At 40.1% G+C, this 27964-nt stretch overlaps 2 protein-coding genes across 5 annotated transcripts; one reads left to right on the top strand and one right to left on the bottom strand.

Annotated features, from left to right (window-relative positions):
* Positions 1-32: 32 nt before the first annotated feature.
* Positions 33-12857, bottom strand: pax1b (paired box 1b). 4 transcript variants are annotated; one of them, XM_037087481.1, is made up of 6 exons: positions 12498-12857; positions 11207-11671; positions 8026-8604; positions 6020-6144; positions 2961-3207; positions 33-1162 (listed from the first exon to the last, which is right to left on the bottom strand). In XM_037087481.1, the coding sequence occupies exons 2-6, from the start codon at positions 11208-11210 to the stop codon at positions 1092-1094; spliced, it is 1026 nt and encodes a 341-aa protein (XP_036943376.1). In that variant the 5' UTR covers positions 11211-11671; positions 12498-12857; the 3' UTR covers positions 33-1091. The 4 variants fall into 4 exon arrangements, with proteins under 4 accessions (XP_036943376.1, XP_036943377.1, XP_036943375.1 ...); XM_037087482.1 differs by having other exon boundaries at positions 11207-11657; XM_037087480.1 differs by having other exon boundaries at positions 11207-11580.
* Positions 12858-18785: 5928 nt separating this feature from the next.
* On the top strand, positions 18786-20838 carry nkx2.2b (NK2 homeobox 2b). The gene is given in 2 exon segments (XM_037086745.1): positions 18786-19032; positions 19818-20838. Coding segments are annotated over 2 exon segments (777 nt in total). The 3' UTR covers positions 20348-20838.
* The last annotated feature ends 7126 nt before the right edge of the window (positions 20839-27964 follow it).

The following is a 27964-nucleotide window of genomic DNA, read 5'->3' as shown; positions in this document are numbered from 1 at the left end:
TGTTTATGCTCTCTGAACCACTGACATACAGCTTCTATTGCATTACGTCTTTATTAAAGCACATTCATAGAAAAATATACTTACAGCTTTACCGATATAGTTTACAAGATCATGCGGCTCCAATGCACTTTAAAGATATTCCAATTCAAGACGGAATAACGGAAAAAGGTGGAGCGTCATGCAACAGTTTGAACAGATGGGGAAATACACATGCACAGGATTCGCTTTTTGGTGGCGAGCTAGATGAAGGATTAATGCTGAAACAGTCGGCAGCCGGTTAGCTTAGCGTAGCACAACAACTGGGAGCAACAAAAAGTATCTCAACTCAATCACTAGAGGAAATGTTGGTAATGTACACTTCCGCAAACCACAGGTATGTTGAAACTTAACATTCCTTTTCTGCTGCAACTTGGGTTTGTTTAGGGTTCAGTTTCCAATTTGTCTTGTCACAACGCTGTGTTTATTGTCTGGTTAGGTTTTAGGCACAAAAACCACTTGGTTAGGGTTAGAAAATTATTGTTTGCCTTAAAATAGGAAGAAATGTCGATCTGATTCCAATAACATGTACAATAATGTGGATCGTATGCATTGATTGCAGAAATGTGTAAAGCCAACATTTTATTCTAACATCTGGGCTAAAAAATCTCACCGGCCCAGAAACCATACACAAGAAAAATATCAATATCACCCTTGGCAAGAAAGAGAAGAAGCATATTTCCTAAAATGCAAAATTATCCTTATCCAACTGTGTTTGTTGGAATGCAAATGATTTCTGTTCAGGGTAAAAAAACAAATATTTAAAAAAAACAGACTTCATTTGGTGGTGTACTTTACATTTCTGGCTGCCTTTGGTGTGTTTTTCCTTCACCACATGTCTGTGTGCTGCTCGTCCTGAGAAACAGCAATAAATCATGAAATAATGTCCCGAAAAGGAGTTCATGATGGATGAGCTGTAGCAACCCGAGGAGATTTCTCCCTCAGGTTGGAAGCAGGTTAGTTACTTCATCACGAGTCTCTTCAGAAACCTAAAAGCTGACATTCGGCCCCTCAGCTTCCGATCTTCTTCTTCGTGCTGCATTTCCTCATTGTCGTCATGTGGCTGAAGACACTCTGTGAGCAGCGTGGTGATGTTTGCACAGAGGACTCTGAGGTTTCCTGTCCTCTGCAGAGAAAACAGCAGAGACAAAATGATCTATCACCATTTGGATCATCACTCTCGTGTCAACTCTTCATTTTACGTTTGTGTTCCTCATTTAAATTTCAGTTCAGATTTGTCTTCTGGACTTGTGCAAATAATGCAAATGAGTGCATATTTAATATTCAAGACTCAAGGCACTTTGTTGTCATTGTACTGCTGCACACAACAAAAGCAGCACAACAAAAATGCCACAGCACTCGCTGTCGTCAAGGAGAAACAATATAAAAAGAGCTATATTTAAATAAGAATCGGATGAACATTATAGAATTATATATATATATATATATATATATATATATATATATATATATATATATATATATATATATATATATATATATATATATATATCAGGCACAGTTTGACACAGTAAGATAGTCAAAGTGGTAATGCTGATGTCTATTAGTTGAAATCTTCACCCTATTCATTTTCTGCCTACTTAACACAATTTCAGAAACTGGCTTTATCCAATCTTCAAAATACTGTTGCTGGAAATGTAGGAGAATTGTATTTAGATATTATATAATGTATATTTTTGTATCTTCCAAGGTGCTATATGTAAGAATTGGTCACTTTTCAGATCTATGCTCAAAACAGGTGGCAACACATCATCAGAATCACCACAACCTGCCACACAGTTAGCTGTGCAGCTGGTGGTTTGGACTGGGAGCTCAGGGACCAGGGGAGTGTTTCCTCACACAGCACATGAGCTTTGGACCGGGATGGACCGGAGCTTGCTGGTTAGCATCCTCACTTCAGTAGAAATCTCTGAAGCACAACAAATAGACTTCATTCTGTTTATTTGCGATCAGCTGATCATTTTTGTTAATTTTTGCTACTAAAATGACAAATTGGCCCTTTAAACATCAAAATCTAATTCAGAGTAAATGTCTTAATGTCAGTGATCGCCGGCAGGAATTTCGTAGTGATAGCTATCAGTCAGAATGTTTGACTCTATTTACTTTAGAGCTGATTGTTATCTGTTTGTTTGTTCATGAAGAACTGGTTCTGCCTGCTGCTGTGTGTTTATAAGCAGCTGCAGTGAGGTCTGAAACTGCTGGTCAGAGATCAGATTTGTGATCATTATTTTCATTTACTTTCCCAGGTAAGATTATGGCTGTGTAGAGACCAACTTGAGTCCGTAAAAAAACTGAAATTAAATCATTTATGTGACTTTAATCACACTGGAATTCAGCCTCGTTTCAGTCTACAATTTATTACTAAAAGCACAGCAGATATGGTCCATTAAATCACCTGTATTTTAAGCTTATACAATGTACCAACTAAAGATAAAATGTGACTTTTTGAAATAAAAAAACCTGGAGCTGTTTCTTCTGTATAATTTGGGACCATTTAAATCTCAACACGACCCGCAGCGTTTCCTAAAAACACAAACATTGGCGGTCGTTGAGTCGAGAAACGCAGCATTTAGCAGAAAATAAAGCAACACAAATAAAGCCAGATGTGTTTTTATAGCTTGAAACACAGGATGGAGGTACTGCGGCTTTCTGAATGACAGTTTTTTAGATTTGTAATTTTCAGTTGGGCCGCAAAGTCAACTTTCCCTCCAGCATCCATCCTTAAAAAGACTGAAATACAACTGGGAATATCAACAGTGGGCTGGAGGGAAAATTAGGAATTTGTGGGAGAGGAAACACAGAGGTTGAGTCCTCTGGATATACAGTGTCAGAAAGATGCATTGTTTTCCATCTAAATAATGAGGTCATCATAACGGAATCAGTTTGAACAGCGTTCAACTCACCTTCTCTTTGTTGAAGTTTAAAGCATGCTGCTGTGTGAAAGTCGGCGGCCTCCGGTGGAGCAGCAGTACCGGGACGAGTCGGACTCTGAGTCAGACTGGGAGTCAGACTGGGAGTCAGAGTGGTAGACTGGGGCTGCCAGTGGTGTCCAGTGCTCATGTAGTTGGCTGCCGGACCGCCGTAAACGCCGTACTGGTTCGGCGGAGAATACGCACAAGCTGAGACGTAACCAGGCAGACTGGACGGAGACTGAGGACGAGAAAGAAAGAAAAAGTTGTTCAATCGCTACAAAAAACAGGATCACACACAATAAAGAAGGTTTTTCAGAAATAGCAGGTAGAATATTTAACAAGCCTGAGTTTGACCGACTGGTAGCTCCAGATTAATGTCAGGGAGGTCACCAACATCTTTGGGATTCATCCTCTGAGGATCATGAATGTTCTTAGAAACATCTGGCCAGCAGGTGTTAGAGTCACACTATGCTGAAACTACACATTAGACAGACTGACCAATGTGGAAAGAAAAGTTTTTTTGCTTTAATGTATCATTTACAGGAAAATGTTGATTTCACGGTGTAATGGCTAAAGACTAATGAGACCCTCTGTGGTGAGGTCCCCTAGAAAATTGCCCTCTCTATGTCATTCTGTATGCCACTGGTCACAAAGTCTCCTGGGAAAATGAAGGCTGACTCATGATCCAGTCAGGCTGGCAGCCCGGCACCATTTCTATCCGCTGTCACTCCCATTAAGGACTAATTGAATGAACAGTGATACCACAGTTGTGTGGGTGTGGCGAACAGGGCACACACACTTTCTTTGCAAAATGGTTGCCATTGCAGCTTCCACATTTTATGGCAACAACAGAGGTAAGTGATCATTTTTTCAGATGCTAAATTTTCTGGTGCTAATATTCAAATTGTTTCTTCAATATAAGAGTCTACTTCAATTTAGTAAGATTTTAACCCTCTCAAAACACAACTTTTATGCAGTGTCCTTCATAGTGGACAGCAGGACTTACTACCTACTATTTTTACTTTCAATACTTCAGGAAACAGAGGGCTGAGTGAGGATTTTACTCAGAAATGTGGAATGGGAGTCAGACTTTGAGCTGTCAGAAGCAGAGGTGGAGGATGGTCAGACAGTAGAGCAGGAAGGTGAAAGCTCAGAAGAGTACTCATGTGTTTTGAAAGGTGTCTGAGCAAAATGACGACACCCACAGTCCGTTACATTACTTTGCAGGACAACCCCGGCAACCACCGAGACTGGGGGCCCTCTGATTACTTCCAACAGTACATAGTGTAGACGGTTTTGGAAAACAGAGAACACAAACCAGCAGGAGGGGTTCATCTCTGGAGACAGACTTAACCCACACCAGAGGAGCTGAAAACCTTTTCTGGCAGATCTACGTGTATGTCTCGGATACCCTAGGATCCGGATGTACTGGGTGGAAAAAATGAGGTTCCAAGTTATAGCCAATTCAATGAGTCAAGGCAGGATTCTTCAAGATTAGGCAGTCCATCAAAGTTCCATCTTGATGTGTCTGATGAGGAGAAAAAGAGCTGCTGGCCGCAGAAATAATTGCTCAGGCGCAGGTTGGTCGAGGTCAGCAGGTTGACAAGGTGGCCAATGACGATGAGGTGAGCGCTGATGATGAAGAGTACATTCAGACAAAGAAAAGGAGGCCTGTTGACAGACCAGTGGCAATGGGCAGCTGTGGCTCAGGGGTGGGGCCAGTGTTATTGGAAGGTTGCTGGTTCAATTCCCTTAGTCAGCATGTCCCTTGGGCAGGATACTGAACCCCAAACAGTTCCTGATGTGCTAGTCGGGACCTTGCATGGCAGCCACCGCCATCAGTGTATGAAGTCGATTTGGGCAAAAACGACAGCTAAATGCCGCAAATGTAAATGCAATGTAAAAAAAAAAATACGGGCCGCTCCATTTGCCATTTGCCAGAGACCAAATACCAGAACTACAGTATACTAAATTGCAGGTAACCATAGCAACCATGAATTAAACTCATTACAAACAAACGTTATTTTTACAGATTCATAAATTGAAGCTCCTCTGATATCAGAACTGGAAGAACACTTCCTGTGTCATCTTGTAGCAGTGCTGCTGACTTCTTATTAACAGCCTGCAGCTGTTTGAAGGTTACAATTAAAACAGCTGGAAAACAGGAAGAGGGCCTCGATCACAGCCAATCAGAGCTCTGCTTCCATCACACATGCATGCCACAGTGTGCCACAAAATAAAAACACAGCTGGTAAATATAAAAATACCGGGCAGTACATTAAATAGTGGAATTAAAACCATACATATAATTTACCTTAAAAAAACAAATGTGTTCATGGATTCAGCTGTTGTACCAGTTTTACCCGTTTTAATAATCAATATGTTTATAAACCCCTGCTTTAATTTGTCAGTGACTTATGAGTACCTGTTTTAATGATCTGATTATCGATAATATCAATGTATTAATTTCAATATTATCTTTTAAATCAACTCTTAAAACCCACTTTTAAACACTTGCTTTTATGCAAAGCAGTTTTTCATCTGTCTTTCTGTTTTTTTTAACTGCCCTTATGTATCTGTTTTTAATTCCTCTCATGTGACTTCTTTTTTCTTCTATTCCCTCCTTCACCACTTTGTTTGTTTCTTTTTAATCCATTTATCGTCCTTTATTCTTTTTACTGCGTGTAAACTTTTTTTAATCTGTTCAATTCCTCTGAACTTATGTCATGTTTCTTTTTTTATCTCTGTTTTTGCTTTTTTTTCCTCCCTTTTTCTTTGTCTGTGATGTCACCTCACCTTACCTCACCTTTTACTTGTGATGACTCGTATTTTCTTTTTGTGTTTTTACATTTTCTGCTCTGCCTCCTTGTTTTAATTTGCCTTAGATGAGACTTTCTTGTGTTTGGCTCGACTGTGACGTGTTTGTTCTGTATTATCTTCCTGCTTTTGCTTGTTTGTCATGTGGCTTTTTACAAGTTTCAGCAGCATAACTTTGTTATCTAAAACTGGAAACAGAAATGGGTGTTTTTTTTAGCGTTTAAGTCGTTTACCTGCTGTGGATATTTGAGGTCGGACTCGTTGTTGGTTTTCTCCACTCCATTGAGTCCAGAGGGAAACGCTCTCACACTGGTCCAATCCTCCATTTTGGCAGTGTGCCCATCGGGTCCAGACAGTGCTGTAAAGAGAGACATTTATGTCAGATGAGCACTAATTTAACAGTTAATAAATCAACATTTTTGGATCTTGGATCTGTTATTAACATGCTGTAGCCCACTTTAAAAGATCACTTCTTTGTATTCAGTCCAGTTTAAGGGAGCTAAGATAAGCCATATTCTGTTTTCATATATTTACGATTTTAGAAAGGTTTTGTTTAAAAAAGTTGCCAGTAACCAATAAGCCGGGGAGTACAAAATGTTTTACAGGAGTAACTTCTCATGAAAGAAACAGAGAATAATATTAATGTCTCACTTTCTTACAGATTTGCATCAGACATCTTGTCTTGTTCAATCATAAACAGCTGTTATTTCCTCTGTATGCTCTCGACCTTAAAAGCTTTTCCCTCTGTGGTTGAACTTTTATTAATGGATTTTATTTTTAGTAATCAGTCAGTCAAGCAGTTTATCACAGGTCATCAATCAACATAACTTTCCGTACAGATTAGTGCTATCCAGCTTTACAGAGAACAGAGAAGTTGATCATTGAACAGTAAATGTAAACAGCTAAACGATTTTGAGATGATAAGATGTAGTAATAAATCCAATACAACTGATGTCAAAAGATTTGAAATAGAAAAAAATCCAATTAAATACAGAGCACAAATACATGAAGCACTTTAGAACAACTTAAAATCATTATGAAAGAGTGTGTGTGTATGTATGTATGTATGTATGTATGTATATATATATATATATATACTTTTACAAAGAACTTAAGATAAGTTTTGATCAATAATCTAAAAAGGGAGGTAAAGAACTGAAGCTAGATGAAGGTTTGAACAAAGTCTTCCTGTCCGACATTATAAAGTTGATGCTACGGATGGTTCACCAAGAAATGAAGCATTAGAAAAAAAATTAATTAAACAAACTCGTATTATGTTTTGTCTGTGTTTTTTTTAGATGTCACTGTGCTCATTACCTTGGTATTTATTTTTTCTGGGAGCGTCTTTGATATTTTTGATATTCCGTATGCTCCTTTGGTAAGTTTGGCTATTTCAAACCAACAATAGACCAGGACCTAAACCATGACTAAATGTTTTTTCAAGTTAGTGGGATGTCGAAACCTTTTCTTTGGGGGAATGGACCAAAAAGGCAACATTTTACTGTATAATTAAGATGCAAAAATGGTAAAAGGATTTCAAGTTTTTTTAATTAATCAACTTCCTTTGCATAGTAACTCCGCCTGCAATGCATATATATAAAATTAAAAGATCAAAAATAGAGAGCATTTTTATCTCACAAAATAAGAGCATGAACATCATCTTATTTTTAGAACATTTATTATTAAAACAAAAAACACTTTGGGCAGCTCTGATGCCAACAGTGGGCTGTGTGTTGAACCTGGACTCATGACCAAGGCTGGCATATGTTGCTAAATTCAACTTCAAACCTTTTTAAAAACATTTTTGTGGAATGATCTACTTTACAGCATTCATCTAAAAACTCATTTGTAACGTAAATAATGTTTTTTTTGCTTTGTCATTCATTTTCTGTTGTCTTTGAAGCATTAACTCCTCCATCCAACTAAACTCATTATGTTTGGAAAAACATTAATAAAACAATATAACTAACAATGATAATATATAAGATCGAAAAAATATCAAACTCAGGGCCATCGGATGCTACATAATATCGATTTTCATTCTTTTCTATTAATATCCTTGTTTCATTTAATGTATTTTCCGTGTAACATTCCGTTTAAATAACAGATAATAACATCAGAAAAGATATTTATCATATAGAAGATATTTAGGATCATATTTCTGTGGCGTGTAGAAGGTGTTTTCGGTAAGTATAAATCAGTATTATATGACGAGGATATTGAAACTTTCTAAACTGACCTGTCGGGTCCATGAAGGCTCGGAGGCCCAGGATGTTGTGCCAGCTCCGCGGCAGGCCGACGTGTCCTGGCCCGCCGCTGGTCCTGGTCCCGGTGTGGCTGACCGCGGCCCCGGTGCTGTAGGAGGAGTACGGGTAAACGTGTCCGTACTGGAGCTGAGCCGGGGCCGGTCTGTTGCTCTCAACAGTCCCGATCTTATTCCTGAGGATGCGGCTGATGGAGCTCACGGACGGCACGTTGTACTTGTCGCACACGCCGTCCGCCAGCAGCCGGTCCCGGATCTCCCAGGCGAAGATGCCCGGGTCGCCCTGCTTGTAGTCCCGGATGCTCTTCACCACGGCGGGGGTGGTGACCCGGGGCTTGCTGCCGCCGATGGCGCCGGGCAGGACGGAGCCGGTGTCGTTGTAGCGGGCCAGGATCTTCGACACGCAGCCGTGAGAGACGCGCAGCTGGCGGCTGATGTCGCAGGGCCGCATCCCGAGCTGCGCCAGCTCCACGATCCGCAGCCGCACCGCGTGAGGGAGCGGCCGGCCGTTGACGAAGAGCCCGCCGAGCTGGTTCACCTCCCCGTAGCTCTGCTCTGCACACACGGGACACATGGACGGGATTTTAGTCGGAATACATCACAGTTACATGATCTGTACTCCTGATTTCTCTTAATGATTCACATATTTATCTGCAGTGCCCTGAATATCAGCAGAAATATGACCTTTTATTATTTCTCAGGATGGAAGGAGAGTTGTCAGTCTAGGTTACTTATTTTCCTAAACGTGATGTCAGCAGTTACTCCTTTAACAGCTTCATTCTTTAAACTGTCGTTCCTGTTTTGTTTTGTTTTTTTATTTAATTTTTTAATTATTATTTTAATTTATTCACATGTTGATGTAATTTTAAACAATCTGTAGCACAAGAATCTTCTTTTCCCAACCTGTGTCACATGTGCACAAATAACATCCGCTGTGATCTCAGACACACTAAATAAACTGCTGATAAAATAAATTATCTTTCCCCAAATGTCTTCTTATTTTAGGGCGATCATACTGAATATTTTTCATGAGTATTTAACACACACACTCGGTAGACGCATAGAAAATTAAATCCTGCTCTGAGTCACTTTCTTGGACTTTTTTTTTTTTTTGCTTTTTGCTCAGAGCCAGAACTGAGACCGAATGGTGCAAAAATTTGGATTTGGAGTCCAAAGTCCCTGCACAGTGTGTAGCTGTTCTCAGATGATGAAAGTAATTATTATTATTATTATTAATAATAATAATAATATTAATAATATTAATAATAATAATAATAATAATAATAATAATAATAATAATAATAATAATTGATCTTTCATCTTTGAAAAGCACTTTTTCCTATTAAACAATTGATGACTTATGTTGTCACTTTCTTAAAAAAGCGTACTAAGCCTAACTGAAGTGCATTTTTACCTCACAAAAAAGGAAAGCACAAGACATTTATACTTTTTAACATGTATTATATTCACATGTTATTTAGCTCAAAACATCTCGCGGGTCCTCCCGGAGGGCCAACTTGGGCCCCAGATTTGGCAGCCCTAGGTTATAGTATAAAGTATGGTAACATATTATACACTTGTTGTTTCATATCTTGCCTTTGATGATGATATGGATGAAATCCCAGATTTGTACTTCTCCTACTAATGGGTCTTGTGCTGAACATTTTGTAGATTTAGAGTGCAGAAGAGAAAAATGAGCTGTTGTGAGAGCGATCATGACTTCTCTGCTGTCGTTGCAATGCATAAACCAGCTGCAGGAATCCAAGAATCAATGAAATAATTAGATGAGGTCGATGAATTGTGTAACTGAACCTCTTTATAAAAAGAATTCTTGCTGTTATTCAACGATTACGTCTCTGTTTTCTGCACTGTGCGGTCGAAGCCATTCCAACTGCATGCCATTATTAACTACAACTTTTCGATAAACTGTGTATTCAAATTGATTTAATCACAATAATGTCAATAAAAAAAAACATTTTGTTTCCCATTTCTTGTTCATTGTGTCGCTGTATGCGGCAGCAACACGGCAGATAATTGTCATTAAAGGGCTAAAAATAACTGTTGACTGATTCAATTTCAGGTTAATTCACATTTTACCAATGAAGGGCTTAAAGAATATCGTAGTAGAAAAATGTGTGATCATGTGATCATAACACAAGGCATTGACACATTTATGTTAGAACAACACGTTCTAGTGTCAAACAGCGCTCAGAGGACCTTATTCCCCCTCAAAGATAACTTGTTTATACTGAAGTATGATATCAGATTAGAAGAGACTGCAGGTTAAATTTCACTTTTCCTGCCGGTAGAGCGACTACTTTAACTAAAACCTTATGATTACAACAATAATTCCTTCCAGGAGCAGATCCAGACTCCAGTTCCCTCATTCAACAGAAAATAGGCTCCTGAGAGATCTGCAGCGTTACAGCAGATCAAATGCTGTGTTTGGTGATTCATTTACATTTCTGTACAATCACACAAACTGCTTCCTGTGTCTTGACTGCAGCACAAGCCAGCGTTCGCTTGTCTCTTGTCTGTTTATGATTAATGTCATCTGACGTGTTAATCCTCTGATGGTTTATGTACTTTTCCAGACATGCAAGACGCAGCGTTTCCCCATTTGGTTTCATTAGTCTGCAGGTCTCAACTCAAATTTTGACAGCGGATTGATCTGCATAAAAACATGATCAGAGTCAAATGCAACTGCATGCAAAACATTCACTTTGTTCTAGCTTACTTCATGCATTTGTCTGATTTGTTTTTCTGTCTTCAATTTAAGTATAATACATCTATATTCAAAAGCAACCAGACAAGTGAAAAGCTGCATGTCTACTTAGTGTCCAGTGTAAAAGGACACAATCTTCTAATTAATTACATTTCACCATATCTGACTTTGAAATAAAAGAACAAACTCCACACAGTCATGAAGCTGATATTTTATGTAACAATCTAATTAACTTGAATTAAAGAAGTTGCAGGTATATTTTAAGTTTACTTTTAATTCCTGCTGCTGATGTCTTTACAGGCAGCAGAACAAGAAACACCATTAGAAAAACTTTTCCCAAAAAAAGACATGTAAAATGGAGAGTGAATTTCCTTTTAGCCTGACATGAATTCACTCTCTCTGCGTGTTGAAGTTCAGTGTTTGTCCTCTCACCCATCGGCTGCCGTCCACAGCGTCTCAATGCTCCACCATACAACACTCCGACTGCAGACTGCAGCCTGCAGCGATCTGAACCGTCTCCTCTTGCTCCTCCTCCTTCGGGTGGAAGTCATGTCATCGTTTCCTGTTTGCAGAGCAGGAGGATCATTCAGCGTCAGCACCCAGGAAAAAGAGGGCTCCTGGAGGGCTCTTTGGAGAATGTAAAGCTGCATCCTCATTCCTCTTAAGTCCACATGTTGACACTGAACACGTCATTACAGGCTGATGAAACGCTGTCCCATCTGACTCAGTGATGCTGGATTCCCTCCTCTGAATTTGAAGAAGTCCATGAGCCCACTCTAGCGACTGATTTCCACACAGGGGTATGTCTTCAGAAGACAGGGGTAGCACAAGTCATTTGATAAAGTAAAGTTAAGGTCCCTCCACACTGAGTCAGCTGTAACAGCTGAAAACCAGTTGCTGACAGAGAAGTCAGCTAGTTAGCAAGTGAGCATAAAAGTTGACTCAGGTTCACATTGATAAATGGTTTTAAGAATTATCCATAGATTGTTATCTTAAAGTAACATAATGGATATACAGTTGAAATTGTTAGCTTTAAATAATAAACAGTTAAAATAGTTTGCTTAAAATAATCAATAAACACTTAAGATAAAGCCTAACCATATGGATAAACAGTTGAACTATCTGGCTGACAGCAATGGAAAAACAGTGTACATAGTTAGCTAAAAGTACAAGCTTCACACATGAAATAGCTAAAAGTAACCCTATAGGTAAACCGTGGAAATAGCTAGCTAACGTTAATAGACAATAAACAGTTGAAATAATTAGCTAATGGTAGCCTAATGGATAAAAATGGAAATAGGACACTTGAAATAATCAATAAACAGTTGAAATGATGAGCTAAAAGTTGCCTGATAGATAAACAATTCAAAAAGTAAGCCAACATTAATAGATGAACATGCTTAAGAGTTAGCTAAATGTAAACTACTATACTGCAGGCTAAACAGTTAAAATAGTAAGCGAAAGATAGCAAAACAGGCTAAAAAGTTAGCTAAAAGTAAAATGTCGGCTAAGCATTAAAAATGTTTGCTAACAGCAATAGATAATCAGTTGAAATAACATAGTTAGCTTAAAAGTAATAGATTAAAAAAACGTGAATGCTAGCTGAAGGTAGGTTAGGCTAACAGATCCTCTACACAGCTGAAATAGTTATCTTAATCAATCATCAAATATTGGTAACGTTACTATACAACACTAGTGAAAATAGATCAAACGTGTGACTTACTTTCATAGTTTGCTTGGGTTTTTTTTTTCCAACATGTCCATCACAGTTTAGGCTGAAATAGGTAATATGCCTTTATTGCACAGGAGCACTGTGTAGATCAGAGTTGAAGATGGAGACGATCTTAAAACTGCCGTGGCACTTAAGCTACACATGGAAACATAGCTGCAGTTCAGGTTACACATATAGGTTCCGTCCCTGGTTTTCAGATAAAGGCAGATGTAAGAGCTGAGGAGGAGCACTTGAACGCCTCATTAAGCGGAGGAGCAGCAGGTTCAGTGTTCACAGCTCATTCTTTCAGACCTGCAGCAGCCTTAATATAAAGGGGCAGTTCACTTCAAAACTGCAGCACGTTACCACAATAATGTTTCAGTTCCATAGAGACACCAGAACATTTTCGCTAATAGTCTGAAAACATTCGTAGTTTATATTCAAGTCGTTTCCATCTGACATGTATCATTATATTTTGGAAATGCTAGTAGGCTTAATAAGTAGCTTAAAAATCATGATATGAGTGAGATGTGTTAAACAATCTCACCATTAACATTCCCACACTGACTTTAAAAGCGTCTCGGTTAGATTTTAGTGCAATGGCGCCTCCTCTAGGACAACTTCCTCCATTACAGGTATTTCCCCCCCTCTCAGTCGAGGGTTGATAAGCGAGGACTCAGCTGTCATTTAACAAACTTTAAAGTTCAAATGTAGTGAAATACCTAATGAGGTGAAACTTTCTTTTACTGGTCTGTAAGTTCCAAATAAGTTCCAAGAGAGCACAGTGGAACTTGGTATCCATGAGGACAGCGGGTGTTTAGCTGGTACACTTCCAGTAAATCAATTTCAGTTGATCGCTAAACAGTGTCAGCTGACAAAATCAGCCACTGTGGATGGATGTTTTGGTGGGAATCAGTGGAGCAGTAGAGTCAAATAACATTTGGTTCTCTTTAGGTAAGTTTCAAGAAATGTTCAGAAAAGTACTAGAATAACAGACCCATAAAAATACATTATACAGATAAGAGATCATTTCATTTGAATTTGAAATGATTGCAATTTTGGGGCAACAGCACACACAGCTTCCTGCCAACCTTTTCAGAATAAATGAATGAATGTAAACATCATGACAACGTTTGGTATGATTGAATATAACATAATATCTGAATATTTTCATCAAAAAAAGTTTCATCGTCATCACTGTATGTGTTTGCTTTATTGGTTTTCAAAATAAGAGCGATGTCATGACAAGGGGAACAATTGATTGGCCATTGATGTATCTACATGCTGCAGCTCTGAACTGAGGATGCGAGCTGCAGTTCGTCAGTGTGACAGCAGGGGGCAGTGTGAGCTCAGGGTTGAACTGAGGGTCAGCTGGATTGACAGTCCGTTTAAAGCTGCAGGCAGGGATGCGTTCAGTTGTCTCATCTGCAATGTAACTTTAAAGGGCTCAAATGTGAGTTTGACTTTTTCACTTCCTTTTCATATCCTCAGGATTAAATGTGTTCATTGTATTTTTTTAACCTTTGGTTTGATCTGACAGAACAGTTTTGTTTCTCCATATCACTTTTAAATCTAGTGAGCATGCTCAGTAGGTGCCGGGTCCTGGTCTGCGTTCCAACCTGGAGTATTTAAATGTTCTTGTTGTATGTGACACTTGTCTCAGAGAGGAATTTGATGAATTCTATAATCTAAAAAGCCACTTAAAGGGAAAATGACACCAGAAAACAAAGGTTTTAAGTGGTTTTAATGGTTTTGGAGCTGATTATGTCAATAGTGACGATTAAAAATGCACTTGTGATGTTTGTTTGGAATTTGAGATCTGAGGTTACAACTGAACATTTTTTTCATTTTGTTTATTGATTAAGATTTTAAATATTTTGATATTTTAAGATGATTAGAATATCTTTATGTTATTAGCATTTGTTTTGTTTTATACTGGCATTTATTACGTTTGCTTGCAGCTACAATCAAACCAGGGTCCTTTTAATGCAATCTATTTAATTTATAATTATGTTTGCATAATCTTGATTTTATTTGGCTTCATTTATTTTAGTTTCATATATGTTTTACTTGTTTTCTTATTTCAATGTTAATGTATTCAACATGTTTAAATGTTATTACATTGTATTTTTTATTTTCCCTAATTTTCACTTCATTCTTTTTTATTTCACATTCATTTAAATGTAATTTTACATAGATTTATTTATTTTCATGTGAACCTCAGTTTGCTTTTATTTGTTTGTCTTTTACTTTATTTTTTAATTGACTTTCTTATTCAAGTGTTTTATTATTTCACTTTTATTCTGTTGTATTTTTTTCACGTTATTTTCATTTTATGTCATCTTATATTTATTTAAATGCACATTCTTATATATTTTTTCTCTTAATGTGAAGCTCAAATGTATTTTGTCTTTTTTTAGTTTAATCAAAAAGTCTGTTTTTAATTTTCATTATATACATTTTAGGTTAAATAAACTCTGGCTAAAGCCACTAACTACTGGAAATGGGACCAGCTTTGGTGTGTGTGTGTGTGTGTGTGGTCATGAATATAGAAGACAGTCTATTGAAGGCAGCAGTCTGAGTACCATGACAACTCCGAGCAGCTTCACATATATGCCCAGCAGTGAGTGTGTGTGTGAGAGTGTGTGTGTGTGTGTGTGTGTGTGTGTGTGTGTGTGTGTGTGTGTGTGTGTGTGTGTGTGTGTGTGTGTGTGTGTGTGATAGTGTGTGTGTGTGTGTGTGTGTGTGTGTGTGTGTGTGTGTGTGTGAAAGTGTGTGTGTGAAAGTGTGTGTGTGAAAGTGTGTGTGTCAGGCCATTATAAAGTGTTCAGGGGGAATAAATGGGATAAATGTGGAGGCTGTGCGGTCTTTGTGGCCGTCGACTCATCGTGTGTTTGTTTGCAGAGTTCGACCACCCAGTAGGGACTAACACACACACACACACACACACACACACACACACACACACATACACACACACTATGAAAGCTCAATCGTTGTCAAACACATCACACACACAGCAAAGTGGAAAAAAACCTCTGATTCTGCTGTAAAAAATGTTCTAAAAACAAGAAAAATCATAGAGAAGTTTGGTTCCAAAATGTTCTCTGACACATTTCCAGCACTCATCAGGTCGTACAGTCTCGTAAATTAACATTCAAGCCTTATTTTGTCTTAAAATATCAGACAATTGTGTGGATGTGGTGACATCATCCCTCTCCTCTACAGAACCGTTTGAGTTGTTTTGGGTCAGAACCACAAATAGACAGAAGAGCAGAGGAAGGTGAACCAGTGCACCAGAATCTAGACGCTGAAAACAGAGAGGGCTTTGGTATTATTTTAAAAAGTAATGTCTTGATAATATATTATTTTAAAAAGTGTTTTTGTTGTTGTTTGTTCAAAGTTAAAGCTGACTTCAGCACATTCGATGTTTCCAAACCACGCAAACTGAAATTCTGACTTGTTAACGGCGGCGTGGATGAGAAGCCGGAGGATCGCTGGAGTTGTGACACTTCATCCTGACACGGACGTGAACGATTGCATCCAATTTCACGACCATAAGATCAAGATCTGTGGCGACATCTCACCTCGTGTGGGATCTAAATCCTCATGTGGGATCATAAAAAGTCTGGATTCATCCTCTGGGAGTCACAAACATCTGTACAAAACTTCATCTGAATTTTACAACATTTTGTTGAGCTATTTCAGACTACAGTGATACATTAATGCAACATACAGCATTAACTGAGTAGTTAATATGTCACTCAGGGCTCGGTTAATGAATGTAAAAAACATGACCATTATTCCTGCAGTATCACTGTAAAGTATCATCTATACACCTCATCAATTTAAGTGAATTCCTGCACTGTAGAATCTTTACTTAATGTATTAATTATAATTGGTTATGCTTGTTTTTCAGTCTTATCTATATTCTTATAATATCTGTGACTATGATTAAAAGCCTGTTTTTCTAACGTGTGTCTGTCAGCCTGCAGGTGAGGTGGGATGTTGTATGTAAATGTTTGAAAACCCAGTGAAATCCTTAGATTTGTGGATTGACTGATATGTTTTCGTTCAGGGCCGATACTATCATTGATCATTAGCAATCAACGGCACCAATAAGTGATGTCTGGACAATCTTAGTGTCAAAATTTAGAATGACCAGAGTTGGAATAACTTTTGAGGCACTTTACTAGAATATTTATGTGTTCCATCCCCTCCGCTACATTTTTCCCCCCCGAAAACTTTAGTTACAGGTAACTCAGACTCAGATGATTCAGTTTGAATAGGCTTTTACTTGTGGTGTGTAACCACTCAGATGGTTTTGTGGATGGAACGTCGATTGAAACCACAGAGAAAGAACGCTGCATCAGAGCCAAAATATTGCAAATTAAAAATGAATTATTTTACCGGCAATCTGAGACAAAAAAGAAAAGAAAAATGAAAAAATACCGATGCCGATAATCTGAAATTTGCTGAATGGCCGATTCTCCAGGCCGATAATCAGCAAGGAACCAGATACAATACGTGAATGGGACAGCTTTAAAGTTGGTCTCTTTTGGTGGAGGCAGGCTAACAGCTCCCCCCGGCTGATGGGCTTTGTGCTGAGCTCGGCCAAACAAATCTACAGTGAACGCAAAGCAACTTCTTCTCATCGGACTCAGGGAGGAAAATGTGTTCGGATTACTGTCACAACGATTGCAGATCACAGAACAAAGAGAACAAATCTGAGACTCTGGTGTCAAAACATGGACATGAAGGATTACAGTGGCTGTTACGAGGATACAGAGGTGGAAGAAGTTCTCCGATCCTCCAAGTAAAAGTACAAAAGTAACTATATTAATTACTCCAATGAAGTGAAGCAATCAAGAGGTAATGAAGATCAGTGCTAATTAACTGTGTGTGTGTGTGTGTGTGTGTGTGTGTGTGTGTGTGTGTGTGTGTGTGTGTGTGCACCTCTGCCCCTTCATCTGCTGCTCGAGTTAATCCTCACCACAAACACTGAAACACACTCCAGCCCTCCTCCGAGCCTTTGGTGTTTCATATTTGAGCATCATCTTAAATTCAGTGTTTTCTCAATGAGGTTTTGTATGCAGAGTTGATAAAACTCAGAATGAAGTGCAGAACAGTGTGGTTCATTGCTTCATCTTTGATTTCTCTCACAATAAATTTATTTGCACGCATTTCGAAATGACTTTAGAAGACACTGTGGCCATTCTGCTTACTTATTTATTTCAGTGTGACTTCCTGGGCCTGTGGTGGGTCATTTTTTCCATCTTAGTCCAGTGTTCTTCCACTCAGTTTGCTTAATTTTGCCTTATTTTTCATTTCTTATTCTATTACTGAATATGTGGAGCCTTCAGCATTTCTTCAGCAGGTGACTGATGCAGCATGGAGAACAATTCAAAAAGATATTAGAACTTTAGATAAAATAATAACAAAGATAATAAAAAGTTACATGTAATTGAACTAATTTGTTGTAGGCAGGGGCATAAGTATTTTTTCATTTAATTCTTATTTTTTCTATCTATCTATCTATTTTTTGTGTTATTAATTGAAAAAGAAAGAATAAATAATAGTTTTGTAACTCAGTAATAATGCTGTGATTTGACCAGCAGCTGCAACAATCCTGCATTCATCTCATGCCTCATAAATGATAAGACAACAAACACAGAACCAGCGCTGATATATTTATCTCTTTCTTCTCTCTCGAACGCATTTTTCTCGCTTTTTTCCCGACACGCTCGCAGATTCTCTGGCTCTTTTGTAAACAGGAAGCGGATCAGTGACTCTAACAGGCCTAAATGTAAATGAGTCGCTTCTTCTTTCTCTCTAATCCTCCATCATTAAACATTCACCTCCTCCCCGGAGCTCCACCAGCGTCTCTCTTAATGCGCTGCTCCCGGTTTTTTTTCACACCCTCCACCACTTGACCCTCGGGACCCGCCTCCGTCCTTTTTTTTTTTTTTTTTTTTTTTTACCGGCTCACACACACACACACACACACACACACACACACACACACACACCCAGGCCGTTAAAAGGGGGACGGAGGACACACACTCTCTTCATGTCTCCCCCCCCCCTCCTCATGTATTTTTCATGCTGTTAAATCCTCTCCGGTCGGCCCGAGCAGCTCCGGGCTCCCGATCCCTTTAACGGCATTCATGGACCCGAACCCTCCGCTGTGCGCTCCTCTCTAACGGGCTGCGGCGGCTCAACCGGCGCGGACACAAACCTGGAACTCGTCCTTTCACTCTCCATCCGCCCCCCCTCCGGCTCTTCCCTCACCCCGGTGTGATGTCTTTTGGCCCCGGCGCAAAAACGGGCTTCTCCGTGCGGGACATCCTGGACCTCCCGAACCCGAGCGGGAGATGCGGCTCCGGGACCGAGGAGACCGAGGAGGACGACACCGAGGAGGCCTCCGCGGAGGCTGCGGCGGCGGGAGGCGCGCAGAAATTGGGATTTAGCGGCCGGAGTTTCTGCGAGCGCGGCGGCGGAAGTTACGGCAGGTGGAGCCGCGGATCCGGTAACCTGCACTTCTCATGTGAGGAGACTTGGTTTGAAAAAATTCAAATCTTTATTTACATCACACTTTTAAAGCCAGAATCATTGATCTGACGTTGTTTTGCTCGTGCGTAAAGACCAATCCAAGACTACATTGTACTGATCTGCTAAAATAATGATAATCAATAATTATGCTGCTTTTATGAACCTGTTTAGAAAATCCACCGTCTGTTTTACTAGTACAATTACAAAGCATATAATTTGACCGTAATGTAATCCTTATTTCTGTCCGGAGAGCCGTGCGTAACTGCAGACCACCTTTTCATCTCCCTTCTTCATTTTTCAGGTTTTACATGATAAAGTAAATTATATTATTAATCAAATCATTGCCTCGTTATTGAATTAAACTGTTGTAAGCAGCCAGACAATTAGAACGTGGCTCCTGGTGTTTAGTTTTCGTTGTGTCTGTGAGGGAAAGCAGCGTGGAGCTGTCCGGTCAGTCAGACTCGCGTTGAGCCTTAAAATCGTATTTTTGTGAATGGAGTTCTGCACGGGGCAGTTTTTTTTTATATTTTTTTTTAAAAATTTTTTTTTTAAGGAGCAGCTTCTGGGGAAATATAATTCCTCTGCATCTAAGGAGTCTTCATGGAATGACATGAAACACACTGAGCTGAATAATTTGTTCAGTGACTTAAAAAACGTAAAAATCGTTGATGATGTGTGGCAGTGGAAATATTTCTGTTTCACTTTAAAGAACTCCAGTCTGTTCCTGCGAGTAATCTGATTACCTGTCGTGTCTGCCTGCAGTACACCGTCTTTCTATAGAGCCCCGCATCGAGCCCAAATCTCCCGAGCTCTCCACGGACGAGTCCCCGGACGCGGAGCGGGATCTGGCGGGCGGCGCGGCGCAGAAGAGCCGCGGCAGGAAGCGGCGGGTGCTCTTCTCCAAGGCGCAGACCTTCGAGCTGGAGCGCCGCTTCCGGCAGCAGCGCTACCTGTCCGCCCCGGAGAGGGAGCACCTGGCCGGGCTCATCCGCCTCACCCCGAACCAGGTGAAGATCTGGTTCCAGAACCACCGCTACAAGATGAAGCGGGCCCGGGTGGAGCACAGCCTGGAGGCGCTGCAGCTGCTGCCCGCCCGCAGGGTGGCCATCCCGGTCCTGGTGCGGGACGGGAAACCGTGCGACCGGATCACGGCGCAGGACCTGGAGGCGACGCTCAGGTCCGGCCTGAGCCTGCCTCTGTGTGCGTACTCTCCGCTGCTGCACCCCGCCTACGGCCCGGACCACCCCGGCCTGCCCCAGCAGCACCCAGGGGTGCAGCAGCTGGCGCACATGTACCACTGGAGCTGGTGAAGCGAAACTCTCACTGAAGGGGCTCAGTCCCGAAAACACAAATGCATCTTATGAACTCGAGTTCGGCTTTAAAATGACAGCTTACACTCTCCTGAAATATAAATACTTCTATTTGCAAAGTGAGACAAGTCCATCTTTTCTGAATGAGGTTTGGTACAAATATCTGAAAATTTGTGTTCCCTTGAAAAAAAAAAAAGTAATTTTCCAGAAAGGATGAGAGTCTTGGAACAAAGCGGAATCAGTTATGTCAAGTCAGAAAATATAAAACGAAGTGAAGCGACCGCACAAGTTGCTGAAACTTCCTGTTTAATTATTCGAGCGGTTATCTCGTGTAACGGCGAACTTCTCTCACAGTGTGTCAGCCTCACACAGCTCGGTTCAGATAACGGTAAACCTCCTGTCACCCGTCCGGACGCGCAACACGTCTAAAACTACACGGTAAAAATATGTGAATGTAAAACAAAAAAAAAAAAGAAAGAAAAGAAAGAAAGACTGAAACTGCTCAGACAGACGGATCAAACCAAACTCCACACTGTTTTTTCATGGGGGGACTTTCGTTGTTGGTTTTGTTGTGTTTTGTTCCCCCGAACAAGTGTCACTTTTATCGCGAGAAGATGTTTCCTGTGTGTTTTGTAAATCTATTTATAATGTTGACCCGTGATGTTTTGTAATGAGCTGGATATTTATGATGGTGAATAAAAGTTGGAGCAGGTGTGAGCGGTTTGATTTCAGACTGTACTGGAGTTGATGAAGGTGTGAACAACTTGCGCTTTATCACACATCTCCAATTAGTCATTGTTGTCATTGGAGTCATTGTTCAGATGGACTTTAATAGTCAGGATGTACAATATAAACTTTAAGGTAAGTATAAAAGGTAAAAGTTGAATTGATTGTTGCTGGTGAATGTGGAGGGCTCAGGAAATGATTTTTATATTTAGCCATGTGAGAAAGAGTGTATTAAAGAAACATAAAGTGATTTAGTGTAATATTTCAGGAATAACTTTAAGATATGTAAAATTAAATTAAAATGTTCCCAGAATGATTTTTAGAAGATCTCTTGAATTTCTCAAAAAGTTAATGGAGTTTGGTGCATTTGCAAATTTCTTTTTTTTTTTTTTTGGGGGGGGGGGGGGGGGGGGGGGGGGGGGGGTAATATTGAGGTCTGTAGTGACTATATCTATTTATTATTTACCAGCTATCTTTCCTCCTCTGAATCATACAAATTAGAGAAACCTGAAGATCATCAGCAGGATCTAAAGCAGCGGTTCCTGGACTGGGGATCAGGGCACCTCCTCAAATTCCCAAGATAAACCTGATGTGGACGCATCATGATTAAAAAATAAAAATAGACAAATGCAATTTGTTGTCATTTGATTGATAATACGGGATATTTTCACCTTTAGGTCTTTAAAAAAAAGACCATGTCTCATGTTCACATAGGTGAGAACCTGTCTCAGATATTACCTAAATTAAAGGGTCCACCTTATAAAGTCGAGTTTGGCTGTAAAATGATTGTTTTCCTTCCCAGACTAGGCTCCTTGAAAATATAAATGCTATATACATGTTCATATGTTATGATTGGACTTGTGTTTATATGGGGACCATCTCCATTTATTATCTACCAGCTTTTGTTCATCCTGTGAATTGTAAATATTAGAGAAAACTGAAGACCATCAGCAGAAGTTAAGGCAGCGGCTCCAGACCTGGGGATCAGGGCCCCTCAAAAGGAGGACCCAGATAAATCTGAGGAGGTAGCAGCATGATTAGAAGAAGAAATGTCGATGTTGATGATGTTGAAGATGTTTTTGTTTTCCCTGTAACCCTGTAACTGTTGTCATTTGAGTTTAAATACCTAAATATATTCACATTTGTATGGTGTCTCAAAATGTCCACGTCTCACGTCCATATAAGGTCTGGTCAGAGGCTATAAGTAGTTCTGGATCAAACTAGTTTGTCAGTTGCACAAGAGCCCAAACTTATTTGTGGAGTTTTGATTATTTATAACTTTGCTTGGGAATGTGACACTTAAGGCTGAAGCATGATATCGATGGACTTTCTGAGGGACTGCAGGTGAGTGTTCACCTGATCCTGAGGCTTCACGTCTCATGATCTCTCTCAGATGGACGTTCATTCATTCAGGTGCTGAGTTTATTACTGCTGCATCCTCAATGAATCTGTGTTTAACACCTCTCAGACTCCAGTGTCATCACATTTTTGAGAAATGACGCGCAGAGAACAGGAGGACCTGGGGGTCAGGATTAGGTTTCGAATAATAAACATTTGAATAATAAAGGAATAGTTCAATATTTTGGGACATTTACATTAACTTTCTTGCAGAGAGTTAAATGAGAAAGAGTGATGCCACTCCTGCGTCTGGTATGACATACCAGACATACCATTAGGTATGAAGATAGCATAGAGACTGGAAACAAGGTGAAACAACAAGCCCGACTCTGTCCAAGGGAAACAAAATCATCTACCAGCTCCTCTAAGAACTCGTACTTTTCTACAGACATGAGCAAACAATACGATCACACAAAGCCTAACTTTGGATTTAAATGAATAAACAACAAGGAACGTCATCCTAATACCACTACTACTACTTTCTTGTGTCATGAATGAAATAGTTACCTGCAAGAGTTGCGGCAGCTGCCGGTAAAGTTCCTGAACCTTTGGAGGGCATTTCACCTGGAGCAGGAACTTTTTGCCGTGTAAAGGAACTAAATGAAGACAAAACGGAGATTTTAATTTTTTGATTTTCTTTAAAGGTTCTAGGCTATCTGGAAAAGTTCTTGCAATGGGATTAAACCTAAGCTTTTGGAGGTGTTGTAAGATGAATTTCATTACAAGAGCTAGCAGTGGCTAACAGTTTCCCACTGTCCTCTTGCTGCCGTGATGAAGAGATTTCCCTGTTTGTGGGACAAATAAAGGAAATTCTGATTCTGATTGTAATTCCAGTCTTTGCGCTGAGCTAACTGAATCCAGCATTACATTTACAGTGCTGGAATTTGTGCTAAAATGTTGAACTGTTCCTTTAAAGTTGCTTCCCACAATCGAACAAAACACCTAAAAGTGTAAAATGTCATAGCTGATGAGAGCTGGCTGAACATCTGCAGCATCAGACGCACAGAGAGTGAATCTAACGCTGAAGATTTTGCGGTTTTATTGTCTTCAGACTGAATGTTTGTGTTTTCTCAGGGGATTAAAACATCTTTACTGCAGCAGACGACTTCATTCAGAACAAGACAACCAGCTATTTACTGAGAGGTGACAAAAGAGAGAAAGACCCCCTGTGTGTGTGTGTGTGTGTGTGTGTGTGTGTGTGTGTGTGTGTGTGTGTGTGTGTGTGTGTTTGTGCGTGTGCGTTGGGGGGTCTCTGTGTTCAGCGGTGTCAGAGGTCGGCTCATCTCAGAGGGGATGATGTCACAGGAGGAGGGGGCGGGGTCAGAGCTTTGAGACAGTAATAATGTGTCACCTGCTGCTTTAAAAGAGCAGGAGAAGAAGAAAAGCAGGAAGACACAAGACAAACAGATGTGAGCTGCGGAGTTTGAAGGACGAGTTTGGTGTTTTCAGCTCTGTCACATGGTACTTTACTGCAGACCTTCTCAATTCTGGTGATATATCTGATATTTTTGACCAAAACAGTGAAAATCAGCCTGACATATCTTCTTCCTGTGTGCCATAGAGCACATTTTTCTTATTTGTTGACAAAAAAGAAAAATACAGACCGACAGATTTATTGGATAATCTGCTCTCATAACTTAGAATTTCTGATGAAACTAAATCATGATGTTCCCTGTGAATTTTAGAGGATTAACACTTTGGTACGTCATATTTTAAATATAATATCAAATAATTTTTATGTTTATATCAGGGAATGCAGAATGCACTTTGATATAAGTGCTTGATGTACTTAAGCCATTAATGTCCACAGTGGAATTTTATCATTTTATGTACATTTATTCACCAACCCATCAAAATGTTTTCAACTTGATCAAAGTTTGAGGCTGCCGGGCAAGTTTGCCTTAATTCAAATGAACGTTAAACCGTCCCTGTGTGATTTCTTTTTGTGTGTTTCGAAAAAGAAATCAACTGATGATAAATATGTAGAATTTGACATTCAGATTTTCTGACATGCCCAGAAATATATGTATTTGAAATGTCCTATGTTTATCATTCTGTAGTTGATAGACAAAACTGATGAATTTATTTATTTGTAATTCTATTTTTACCGGAAACTAATTAAATGCAACCAATGCAATTTATGTAGAGATGTGCTTGTTGATTTACAATCCTTTTCCCCGGTTAGGGTTTTGAGGAACAAAGCACACGATACAGCATTCTCAACTAGACATAAAAACAGACAAGCAGCCACTACCACTTTCAGGTAATTCCTTGCATCTTTTCTATATTTTCTAATTAAACAAACAAAAAAAGAAAACATTTTATTAACTTCAAGCCATTTTCCCCATCTCTTTGTATGCAGTCTGACGGTTCTTTATGTTATTTCCATATTTTGTTCTAGCTCTATTTTGTATTTGATTAATTCAGCGACGGTGGCCTTTTTTTAAAAAAAAATAATGTCATTTTTAAAATGTTAAGTGCAGCAGATGGCATGCTTGCTGTTCATCTTGCAGTCAGCAGGTGGCAGCAGAAGCTTAATGAAAAAGTGCTTTTGCGGGAGACATTTATAACACGCTCAACTGTACTTGAGAGCGCCTTCATTCATCCCCCGAACCCATGCATTGTGCAACTCCAGCCTTTACTCCGAACTGAATCTCAACCTTATTCTAACCCTATCCAGGACTCTGATATGTGCAGATGCTTCACAAGGATGAATCCACCTGAGGAGTATGGACCTGATGGCATCCTCGCTCTGAAGGTGCGTGCAGGTCACCTGTCAGATGTCGTAACTTTAAACTTGACCATTTCTCTCACTGCTCATGTCTACAGTCACGTGCCGATTATTCGTGACTGATTTCTATACAGGAGATCTGTTTTCACACTCTGTACATGAACTTAAGATTCAGCAACTAGTTAACGAACAGAAACATTACAACAGCACAGCAAATGTTTCAAGAAGTCCACAACATTCTCGCTCTCCTACAAAATACCATGAAGCCTGTTCACCCAGTTCAGTTTGCAAACAGACCAAACTCTCATGTGAACATGAGAAAGCTGTTCATGGACTATAGTTCATCGTTCACCTGCATTGTGCCCTCCAAGCTCATCTCCAGGCTCAGAGATCTGGGACTCCACACCTCCACACTGTGAATGGATTCTGAACACCCTGATGTGCAGACCTCAGGCTGTGATGACAGACACCACCGCATCCTCCACCCACGCCTCCGTCAGCTTTTAACACCATCATCAATTTTTCTCACAGTTGATCCGGTTCAGCTTCCTCAGGGTTCACATCTAGCAGTTCCTGACCTGGACTCATGCCACCACACCAACACCGTGACAAAGCGAGAGATCAGCTCTTCTTCCACTGCAGACTGAGGAGGTGCAACATGGACTTCAGGATACTCTGCAACGTCATGCAGGCGCACCATTGATTATGCTAACGGGACATTACGTCCAAGTATGTCTGACGCGCTGCAGCCTCACTGACATGGTAGTTCTTGAGGGCCTCAGTGAATCCACAATTTCACAGTGCATGATACAGAAGACAGGTCATGGTGGATCACCTCTGGACCTCTCTCCATCAGAAACACTATATATATATATATATATATATATATATATATATATATATATATATATATATATATATATATATATATATATATATATATGGAAGTCATTTCGAGAAGACGGGTCGCTACAGTCAATGAGACGGCTGCCAAGCCAGAGACCACTGTTCCACACAGCGCTTCAACATTTGTGGGCATTTTTTTTTAAGCCAACCCGCAATGTTTTCCTAACCAGGTGGGTTTGGTGCCTAAACCTGAAGACTGACACACAACTGAAGACTGACATAAAGAAAGCGATTCAGACATATCCTGAAGACACCAAAATAAGAGAGAGAGGTATTTAATAAGCGTTTATGCAATGTGTCTTTTCAATTATCTTCAATGTTGAGATTTCTTCAGATGAAAACTGAAGAAAGAAGAAAAACATTAACCTCACGATGGCGCTCTTGAGCTCCAGTGTCTTTGTGCGGTTTACACAGACAGCAGAGACACGTGCGCGCGCGCACGCACGCACGCACGCACACACACACACACACACACACACACACACACACACACACACACACACACAGCTGAGGATATGTGAGCATTTTCCATGTTTCTCATGTTTCTTAATGCGTCCTCAGCTGCCAAGTGGTGCCGAGTCAGCGCCTTGACCTCCCCCCCGACCCGCGCACAGACACACTGAATAATTTCTGAAGAACACTTTAGACCCAGTGACCTCTAACCTCTCCCTACACACAGGTGAGGTCAGAGGCTTTCATTGTCCTGATGTGTGAGCGCAATGCGACCTTGATTTTTTATTTTTTTTTAAATACAATAAACAGCCTCTCACAGGAAGCAAGAAGATGAAATGAAACGCTCAACTTTAATGTTATTATAAATCTCCTGTGATATTCAAAGGGCTCCAGTTCAAGTTAGTATCAAAACGCATTCTGTGCACAGAAGCGCAGCACGGTTACACAGCAGCACAAACTCAAACTTTCAAAGCTGCAATATGTAAGAAGTGGGGAGAATTCAAAGGTCGCCCCAAACAAATAGAAGGCAGCATATCACCAGATCTTTGCCTGCTGCCACTGGCTGCAGTTAGCAAGTTAGCTTAGTTAGCCGTGCAGTTAGTGGCCCTATTAGCTGACTGACCAGACTCTGCCTGGACCGGCCTCCCAGTGGACACTTCTGTCAGAGAACACACCGTTTTAAATGAATGTTACAGACAATTTAAAAAAGAAATGTAATTACAGAATCAGGTTTGAAAAAAGCTGAACATTGTATACACATATATATGTAAACACGATATCTGGTGCTCAGCTTTTAGTACATTCTGTGAAAACATATTTATTCATTGTTTGACAGTAAGACAGAATAACTCCAAACTTTAATCCTTTGCACATTGTGGTACAAATAAACAATTATCTTAATAACAGCTGTGAGTGGCTCCTTGGGCAGAGAAAGAAAGAAAGAAAGAAAGAAAGAAAGAAAGAAAGAAAGAAAGAAAGAAAGAAAGAAAGAATTTTTTCAACTAAAGGGTTTTGTCTCATCCCCTCAGCGAGTTGTCCTCCTCTCAGTTTGAGGTTATAGTTTGATGGATTTTTCTACATCCAGGAGCCAGGTGGTCTGGACGCCTCCCCCCTCCTCCCCACTTCTCCCTCCAGGTTGGAGTGGGCTGCCTGTTCAAGAGGCGTTCAGGGGCCCAGCTGCTTGGCCTAATGCTCCTCCAGAGAGCCGAGGATTAAACTTAGGGGAGACGGAGAGGAACAGAGTCTGCAGAGGAGGAAAGAAAGGAATCCATGAGCCAGGAAACATGGAGGAAGGGTGAAAGTGGAGGAGGAGGAGGAGGAGGCACACTACAGCCTCCACCCTTCCTCGATCTGAGACGAGTCGAGGCCACAGGTGGTTTGACCTGAATACCAGGTCTACAGAA

This window comes from Acanthopagrus latus, chromosome 22 (genome assembly GCF_904848185.1).
Source record: "Acanthopagrus latus isolate v.2019 chromosome 22, fAcaLat1.1, whole genome shotgun sequence".
Taxonomy (NCBI): domain Eukaryota; kingdom Metazoa; phylum Chordata; class Actinopteri; order Spariformes; family Sparidae; genus Acanthopagrus; species Acanthopagrus latus.
Note: the sequence above shows the minus strand (reverse complement) of the source record. Positions and strands in the feature narration are given on the sequence as shown.